A 10,063-nucleotide genomic window follows, 5' to 3' on the forward strand; every position below is an offset into this window, starting at 1 on the left:
AACTTCACCCAATAACTTTTTCTTTCTCTTCCCCACCGAAACAAACCCACTCCCTCTCTCTTTCCTCTCCCTCTTCTCCTCCTCCTCTCCCTCTCCTCCCTCTTCCAACTCCTTAGATCGATCTGGTTCCTCCACTCCCCGACTCACCACCTCCTCCTCTCCCCCATTTCCGCCTCCATTCCCCTACTCACCACCTCCTCCTCTCCCCCACTTCCCTCCTCCTCCGTCCCCAGCAGAGCAGCACCCCCACTCGCAAAGTTCGTCAACAGCTGCTTCGAGAAGAAGCTGCTCTTCCTCCTCCTGCTCCGCCTCCCTCGCCGCCGCAACCGTCGCCGTGTCCAACATTACCAGCCTCCCCCTCACCGCTTCCCCATTGCCTCTTAAGCAGCAGAAGCTCTCCTCCAGTCCCAAGCCCGACCCCAACAAGCCTCTTCCCCACTGCCTCGAAAATAAATAATTAATAAAAATAAATTAATATTTGTCCAAAAAAAAAATTAATAATAATAATTTTTTTTATTATTACATACTTTAGCCGACGAAACATAGCCGACGAATAAATGTTTCGTCGGCTAAAATCTCAGACTATACCTGACGAAACATTTAAGATATTCGTCGGCTAAAGTCTTGGACAATAGCCGACGACGTATTCTAGGCTCGTCGGCTAAGATATTAACCGACGAATTAAGCTAACAGGCCGACGAAAAAGTTTCGTCGGCTAAAATGCTTGTCCTGGTAGTGTAGGCTAAAAAGACAAAATTTAAATAATTTTCAAAAGCTACTAAAAATTTAAAGAATAATATAAATCGAAATAAAAATAGCTCGAAAAATAATTCCCTTTTTAAAAATAGAAAACTGAAATTCCAGGATGTTACAGGACTAACATGAAGTCACCCCAAATCACAAGAGGGTAAACTGAATTTAATTATATTTTTAACTAGGTGGGGATTGGAACGGGCTTACTTGGTTTCTAATATTAATGTGGATCCACTTTCATTCTCATATGGATCGCCCATTCGGCCATTTGCAATAAACTTCAAAGTTATCCCTATTGATTTAATGTGCAATATACCTATAAAATCTCTATCTCTCATCTGGCGAAGTTTTGATCATACAGTGCTCACATTTTGTGATCCTTTCACGGTGGAAAATGTATGATCAAAGAAGAAACATAGTAGTAATTTTTTCACACTCAGTAATGTCAAATCTCTTGTTTCTGGTTGATGAAGTGTACCCCAGAAGGCCAGAAGAAAGACCAACGTTAAGTGGGATGAGTAAGGGGATTTTGGTTATGTAGATCACCCGTGGTAATGCCATAAAGTTTCAGAAAATTTCAAAATAGACAAGCCACAATATGCAATATCTGTAGAACAATAGTAAGCAAAGGAAAACAATTAAGTTGGCCAGGTCGAGATTCCAAGATTTGCTTACAATTGCAATGGTTTGCCAAAATCCCAAATCTAAATACCATGGACAGTACTTGCCATTACTTTCGTTTAATCGTTACAAACAGAAAAAAATAAAATAAATAACACTATTGTTACCATTGGAATCAGACACCAGGTCTTATGGACAAGAGCAACACCACTGTAAATCTGTAATACACACTAATTGAAAGCCAGGTCTGAGCTTGAATCGACATCTGATACTTAAAAGCTCCCACCCCTTAGTGCAAGCACTAGATGAAGGACAGAACCACCCTCAATGTTGTACTCTTTAGCTGTTTTGTCATCTCCAAGCTGCTTCCCAGCATAAATAAGCCTGCCACATGAATAAAACCAGTCAATGAACAACTACTTAATAATGACCGATACTGAACTCCTATAGTCAATACAGATGAACTTTAGTTCAGCTGCTCAACTATAATTTTACTGTTAAATTTCAATCGAGTACAAAGACATACCTTTGCTGCACAGGAGGAATTCCCTCTTTCTCCTCAACTCTTTCCTTGATCCGGTCAATGGTATCAGTTGGTTCAATATCAATTTCAATTTCTTTCCCAGTAAGTGTCTTCACCTTAATCATAGTTCCTCCCCTCAACCTCAACACAAGGTGGAGAGTTGACTCTTTTTGGATATTATAATCTGCAAGGGTTCGACCATCTTCCAACTGCTTACCAGCAAAAATCAGTCTCTGCTGATCTGGAGGGATGCCTTCCTTGTCCTGAAAAGGAAACATATATTAGTTGCCAGGCAATTTCATAACACAAAAGTAAGGTCCAATTGGATGCACAAGAAAAAGGGAAAATAATACTGAGAAAATTGCAAGGCACTAACTACATGCTTCCGAGACAAGAGAATGCTTCATGACAGGAAAACTGAGTTTTATGTATCCGTGCCAAACAAGGCCCTCAACTAGACAACTATTCACTTCTTAGAAATCAGAGGGCAAAGCGTGAGGGAACAAACAACTGTATAACCTTCCAACACTCGAAATCTAGAATCCTATAACTTTCCAACACTGGACATCAAGAATCGTATGACCTTCCAACAATGGTTATCTACACTACTCTTTCTCAACCTATTATTTTCTAGCTTCCCAACAATCTATCCCGTATAGCATCATCAATCTAATAATCATCTAGAGGTATAGTGACAATAGAATGCACAACCAACTCTTCCTAGCATCGTCATGTTATAATGAATCCCATCATCTACCACACCTCTCTAAAATTGATCGAGACCACAGAAAAAGTTTATAACCTCCACGCAACCTTAAAAATTCACCATCACTAAACTCCCCTAATGCCATTAATAAAAGCAAATACCAAATGCAAATATCATACACCATGGAAAACCAGGTGTCCTGTCAGCTCATCCAAAATTAAATACGAACAGTATCAAATCAAAATCACGAGTCCTAACATCACAATCAGGAAAGAAATCATCTTTCCCATATTATCAACGTCATAAAGCCTTTTCAGACCTGTTCTTATATCTTACAGATTCGTCTATATGTTCATACCAACCCTAACTCAGCAACCCAAATTCACAAGAAGCTATAATTCTACTTTAATTCCACAAATTCCAGATTTTGCTTCAGATCAAACAAATAAATTATAGATTTTGCTTCAGATAAAACAAACACCAATCAAAAGTGAAGATTGAAAATTGAAAAGGGGGAGGGACACAAACGCATACCTGGATCTTGGCTTTGACATTATCGATGGTGTCGCTGCTCTCAACTTCAAGGGTGATGGTCTTCCCGGTTAGGGTTTTCACGAAAATCTGCATCTTTGTTTTTGTTTGTGTCTGTGGCTTCGGTTTCCGAGAGGAAGAAGGGTTCGATAAGCAAAGACTACAGAGATTGAGGCTTTTGTTATTTCACTTGGTCCCATGGACATTTTTATATAGAGGGAGAAAGAAACCTTTTTGGGCCAAAGAAGCCCAACAAAAAAGAATCTTGTACATGAACACAAGATTTGCTAGGATAAGAATTAGATTCCTACATGATTATGAGAAGCTATTCTGTTTGGATTAGTAAATCCATGTGAATTAATAATTCATAGTAGTTTCATTTATTTTCTATACTCATCTCTTATATAGGTTACTAATTACGATGGACAACAGTAGTTCATAGAGGCTCGAAAGATGATGTGTTCATAGTCTTTATCGTGGATGAGTCAGTTTCTCTAAACTTTACATGTTTGTTTGTTAGGACTAAGTGGGAATAAGGAGTATAGTTTAGTTAATACCGTGTTTAGTGTCACCGGGCACAAAAATAATTAGGCTTACGTAATACTTTGTTTTCATCCTTGCCTCCTTAGATGGTGTTAGTGGGTACTTAGATGGTCATCCTTAGATAACATCATCATTCTAAACCATAAACCAAGCAAACTACTCTTTAATCTCGTGCAACATCAAATATAGGTTAATATTAGTACAACTTAAGCAGCTCATATGAGTCCAAGACAGTCTTAAAAAATAAAAAGGTGTATTGTAGTCATGAGTTCCAAACGTGCACTTTGGTACACGTAACTTGGTATGAGTTTGGCCAAATTATGATTGTTAGCAACACAAAACCTACTTGTGTTCGTATGACATTTTACGAATGTGACTTCTTACCAGGTCGGACACAAGTATTATTAATGTGAGCTCTAGGATGGATTTGAGAGCATCATCTAAACATTTTAGTCCAACCCGATCTAGCCCAATTTTTTGATGGGTGTGCCTGAGGTCCCGAGCACGGTTAGATTGTTGAAGCCCGAAACCTACCTAAAACAGGCCGACCCATTTGACATATCTACTCAAAGCCTTACAAGATGAGATTGAACTCATTGAAGCCTTCAATTTGAAGGTACCAATTCGTGCAAACCCGAAGTGAGTCCAATCCAACTAAATCCATAAGGAAGCTCAATTGCATTTATCACTTGTGACAAGGAATCTATTGGCCTCTATTCCAACAAAATTTATGACCAAAATGGAAGCTGTTCTAATAAGATTCTTCTTCTTCAGGCCAACAAAATTGACCTTGGAAATACCAGTCCTCTTTTACTACTACAAATAACTTTGAAATTCTTCTTCTTTTTGGTTTCAGTTCTTGGCCAGACGTCATTGTTTCGTCATCCAAGATCTTTCACAATATTAAGTGCAACATTGAATTTCATATTTAATAGGCGTACCTTCCATTTAGCCTAAATGCATGGAGAAAGAGATAAATGCACGCACTCCTTTACTTAGGCTGAGGAGAAATAAATATTTTCCCCGTTAAATAAAATTATTCCAAAGAGTATTCAATTTCACACTGCAACTGTCTATCCTCCTCCACGCAAGGTTCATTAATACAAGGGAGGTACATAATTACATACCAAGCTCCACGAGTACATTTACATGCAAAAATTCTTCTTTGCATCATCAAAGTGTAAGTGAACTGATTTTTGTATGAGATATTCACATCGAACCTTGACAGACTTGCCAATCATTTTCACTTCAATGTTTAGACTCAAGACACTAAACTTGTTCATTTCATCATAAAGCAATGAGTTGATGAAAAAATTTCATATTCGTTTAGTTAGAGACACGATCGAACCTTCAATTCAGATTACACGATTACATTTTTGACTCGCTTGTTGCAATCGTACTCGTGTCGAAAACTAGATGTACGCTCCACCTAATTTAACATTATATACACGCTTTGAAGTCATTCATCTTCTCAAGCAAGAAGGAGTTATGGCCACTTAAAGTGTGCAAGATACATCCCTATATATCTACCAGCATTTGATTGCATTTAATGGCATCATTACTTGCATGCCTTCCCCATTCTTTGAATTCCTCCCCTAACTCAATTTAATAGCGCAAAATATTAATTGAAGCAACCATTCTAATTAATTAAGCTAATTAACCAAGTAATCAAACCTAAACTAATAATTAAGCTAATTAACCAAGTAATCAAACCTAAACTAATAAGCATTGACTCATTGAGATTAGCAATATCTATAAGTTTCCCGAGCACCGTGAAGATCGATCGAAAGGTTTGGTCGTGTCATAAGTCATAACAACTCATAACTCAGAAGCCTGGGGATTGTCCAACTTCGTATATATTAATGTGGTCAAGGAAAACAAGTGAAAGATTAAATGCTACATATAATTCATATCGATCGTATCTTTTTGGCGTTGATTTGTCAAACTTTTGTTGTTTTTTTTTTTTTTGGTTCTTTTATTAGAAAAAAAATTATTCCATAATACAGTAACACGATTATATATAGCATGAGAATGGCCGAATGACATAGATTTCTCGTTCTTAGATAAATACAATCTCATATTCTCAATGACATCCATAAACCGAGCAAGTTCTATCGCTAACCAACATGATCGCCTCCTAACCAACATAATCGCTCATTTTTCAAGTTTTGTTGGTTAGTTTTTCTTATACAAAAAGAAAATAAGTTATTTTTATTTCTTGGTTTCTATAGACAATATTGTATACTTGAGTATCTGAAAATAGCGCTCTCCCTCGCTAGCAAGATACATCAATATGGTAAATCGAAAAAGAAAAAGAAAAAATACATCAATAATTATAATCATAAGGTGTATCCCTAACAATATATACTTCTTTTTTGTCGCATATGGCATGAATGATGTAACCTTGCCGGTATAGGGGTGTCAATCAACAGTGCAATTTATTCAAATACCGTGTTGAGACCGAGAGCCTAGCTAAGAGAGTCTAAAGATTACGAACTCTCAAGAAGGCCCTAAATTTTCTTTTCAGGGACTGCTATGAGGTGCATATACATACTTATGAGTTACAGTTCAACCAATAGTTTTCAATCTTGATTCAAAAGGCTTGGTGTTGGAAATGATCACCACCTTATAACAAAAAAACATATATTTGGTGAATAACATTTTTGCTTTTTCAAAATGCAGTAAATTGTAGTATTTGACTATCCACAAAGGCACAAAGCAATTATACAAGGCATTAAGTTAGGATGTGTATCCAAACCAAAATAGTTTGGCTATAGATTTTTCATTTCTACGTACCCTGGTTTCGGTATGGCAATAGAAGCGTAATAGTAGTTAGCATCTCCATCTATAGGCATCTCGTACTCTTGATCTCATGGACATGGTCTGCGTCAAAAATTGCACGGTTCATCTTTAATACTTGTGCGACTTCTTTGCCCAAATTAAAGTGAATAGTAATCATATCAACACCATATGGTAATGTTACACAAATAATTAAAGTGAATAAGTATATACGTACGTTCTCAGAACAAAGAAGTATGTGTATATAATTAGGTTCTATGAATTTTTATGATTGTACAATTCTTTATGTCTCCAAGCCTCCAATGGTATCGGGAGGTCATGATTGACGTCCAAACTGACTGATATGAGCACTGTTAATCAGTTTCGAGTTAATTCAGTTCATGATTACTACGATTCCTAAATGCCTATTGCTAAGGCCATATCAGAGAGCTCAAGTACTCGATCTGATCAAATTAACATGTCTAAAGGTTTGCATTATTGGCTCGCTGGCTCACTTTGTTTTGCTACTACTATGTGTAACATGCATGTCAATGTGGCCGGCAACACACTTTTGCCTCTCGCAACCAATGGTTAAGAAAAATGAATCCGTAAGTTTATTTCAAGTCCGGTTACTAATACGAAATGGATAAGAAAAGAAGTAAGACATCAGTATCAAAAAAAAAAAACAAAAAAGGTAAGACATCAGATGTCATTATTATGATAGTGTTGAGCAAAATCTTAAAAATGTGTTTGAGAAGTAACGTTCATCTAGTTACTAACCAAAAGAATCATAGTCAATCACCGTTTAATGTAAATCTAACGGTGAAAAGTTTTATCTTAAAGTTATGTGTCTGAGAGGATCAATGTTAAAAAACAAGGAAGGGAATCCACTTACTCGACCCTATCTCTACCCTTTATCAGTTTTACCTTTTACTTGATCCTCACTCGCCTAACTAAAAGATCCCTGGCAACCAACAAACACCCGATTCAATAAACTAATCCACGTGTTCAAATGGATGGTTGAGATTTGTTAGTGGCGTTTCATTATAGGAGAATAAAATCTTTTTTTCTAACAAAACAATCACATATTGGGTGTTTTTTTTTTTGGGAGGTAAATGAATGATGATTTCATTGACAATTAGCCATTCAACCAACTATTATTTGGTCAGGTAGGAGTAAACTCCAATACAAGATTCAGAGTAAGCTCTTTATTCTCTTACAACTAAGACTGAAAGGGAAAAAGTACAAAAGTTGTCCAAAAAAGTAGACGACTACAACTAGAAAGCAATAAACCTACACAAGAAAAATTAAAGACCTAAAACGTACATCAACATGAGGCCTAGGAACCCAACGGTGTATCTATCCGTCTATAAATAGGGAACACTCTGATCAAGTTATGTAGGGATCTTTGTTCCTACCTCGGAACAACTACTCCTCACATGCCTCATGAGAGGCTTTCTGCTCGAACAAGCCTGAACTAGATGCCATGGAATTCGATGGCACTTCCAGGCACCTCTTCTTGTTTCGTCTACCACATGGGCGTCTTTTTTTCTTTGGTGATTTCTTTAGGATGCCTAAAGCACCATCAATATCCACTACAAACCCAAAGTCCTCAGGTTTGAGCTGAAATGGAACAACTGTCAAACTATGTTTTATCCGCTTTCCTGATCTGAGTCTTCTTCCTCCCTAGAACGCTGCATATCTGCAAATTTCATTGGTGATGGGAATCTAGGATTGCCCCAATCTGCACAGACAACTTCTCTTTTGCAAAGAAAGGAGAGAAGGGAGGTAACATGGAAGAAGGTGGAATCCAAGCATGCCCTAAACACCATCAGGGCAGGAGCATGAGGCGCAGTCGTGGACGGTGGCTGCATGACTTCATCATCTACTGCGCGCGGGCAACGACCCAATAATCGTTCATACCTGTACTTGACCAGCAAAACATCTTCAGGGGAAACCTTAATCCTCCATTCGTATCTGATAGGGTTGTTAAGGGGTAGGGTGAGACAAACCCTAGTTGTCCTACCAATGGTTTCCCCGATGAGTCTGATCATTGCCTCTATCGTTAGATCGTCAAAAGTCTGTCAATTTCCACTCATATCCACACAAAATCCAAAGGGACAACTATGATATCAGAAAAGTAGTTGTTGATCAAAATTATAACTCTTTGATAACCCATAAGCCTCCCTTTTCACCCGATTCATATCTTTTTCATTGGAGAAGGTGAACGAAAATCGAATACCTCTTGCTTGCACTTCCACGGGAGTAGAGAAGCGCCACATGCATTTCGAAGACACGTACTTTTGAAGGCGTTGAAAACCACCGCATGAGCAGTGTGAGGCGGCCTACCAGGTAGTAGTGTGGCACGACGAAACCCTTAGTCGAGTTTTTGAGTTCCCCAAAGTCCACCAGTTGAGAGTTTGGAGCTGAGGTTTGCCGTCATTGAAGCAACGGAAGCATCCATAGAGAGAAACACCAAACAACGAGAATTTTCTTTTGCAAACCCCAACCCTAGACGGGTTACGTCTATATAGGGAGAGGAGAGAGAAACTGAGAAAAACATTTTGGTATCCATGATTTTGCTAACATTTATTTGATAGAATAATCGTAAGTTCGTAACATCACATATTGAGGGATTAATACTTGAATTCTAAGTTTATTCCTATTTAACTTTGTCTCTAGTAATCACATTTCTCAAACAAAGAAAAAAAAACAGCAATAATCATGCAGTGCATCATTCAAATGATTGTTTGACATATGAGTATTGTTCAAAGTTATATATCCACATGTTTGTTATAACTTATAGTCTAGTGACCAGATACTCATCCATTTGTTATACTATCAGTGAGCATACACATTGTCGCCACATTTTGTCATCGCACAACAATTGTTATTCGCGATTTTGGTTAGGTTTCATTTTCAACACTACCTAGACCAAACATGGATTATATGCAACTCGATACATTGCAAATATGTAATTTCTCTTAATTAATCAATTTCTTTTTTGGCATGCCTTGTATTTGTAAGTATAAAAAATAAAAATAAAAGTCAAAGCATATCAAAAAAATACCAATCAATTGTTATCAATTTAGCAGCTAACTTTGAAGGGTGCAAATAAATTAAAAACAAGATTTTTCAGAAAAACAATTAAAAAGTATTAATTTTTTTTTTAGAAAGATTTAAAAGCATTAATTAAAATTGCCTAATGAGGGAGGAGCCTAATAGTTTTCCTAAAGCATTTAATGCTACCATAACTTTAGGTGCCTCCTTTCCTTGAATTCTCCTCCCAACCTCTCTCCCACAACCCCATCAATTAATAACCCAAAACAATTAATGAAGAAATTAATCATAAATTTAATAATATTCATTACTAACCTAATTCAAATTTCAAACTAATTTTAATAAATAGATAATAATAATTACAAAATCCAGAAAATCCTATATAACGGGCTATATTTAGTCCCCCTATATATATTACCATATATGGCTCACCTCTAATAATCTCCAAACGACACCTCTGTCAGTCTCTCTCCCTCTTGTTCTCTGTCTCCCTCTCTCTCTCTTTTCTTTTTCTCTCTTAGAAACGTGAGCTCTGTGGAAACCCAGTA

General features: G+C 37.2%; 1 protein-coding gene across 1 annotated transcript; it reads right to left on the bottom strand.

The window, feature by feature from the left end:
* Nucleotides 1-1,352: 1,352 nt before the first annotated feature.
* On the bottom strand, nucleotides 1,353-3,311 carry LOC101308059 (ubiquitin-NEDD8-like protein RUB2-like). The gene is made up of 3 exons (XM_004294015.1): nucleotides 3,138-3,311; nucleotides 1,901-2,160; nucleotides 1,353-1,758 (listed from the first exon to the last, which is right to left on the bottom strand). Exons 1-3 carry the CDS (start codon nucleotides 3,228-3,230, stop codon nucleotides 1,647-1,649), a joined length of 465 nt encoding a protein of 154 aa, XP_004294063.1. The 5' UTR covers nucleotides 3,231-3,311; the 3' UTR covers nucleotides 1,353-1,646.
* Nucleotides 3,312-10,063: the final 6,752 nt, after the last annotated feature.

Source organism: Fragaria vesca, linkage group LG3 (assembly GCF_000184155.1).
Source record: "Fragaria vesca subsp. vesca linkage group LG3, FraVesHawaii_1.0, whole genome shotgun sequence".
In the NCBI taxonomy this organism is placed as follows: Eukaryota; Viridiplantae; Streptophyta; class Magnoliopsida; order Rosales; family Rosaceae; genus Fragaria; species Fragaria vesca.

Excerpts from the sequence above, each read along its gene's own strand:
- LOC101308059 (XM_004294015.1), bottom strand. The coding sequence starts at position 3,230 with ATGCAGATTTTCGTGAAAACCCTAACCGGGAAGACCATCACCCTTGAA. Across the intron at positions 2,161-3,137 it reads ATGTCAAAGCCAAGATCCAG|GACAAGGAAGGCATCCCTCC; the intron begins GTATGCGTTTGT and ends TTTCCTTTTCAG. Across the intron at positions 1,759-1,900 it reads ATTCCTCCTGTGCAGCAAAG|GCTTATTTATGCTGGGAAGC; the intron begins GTATGTCTTTGT and ends TTCATGTGGCAG.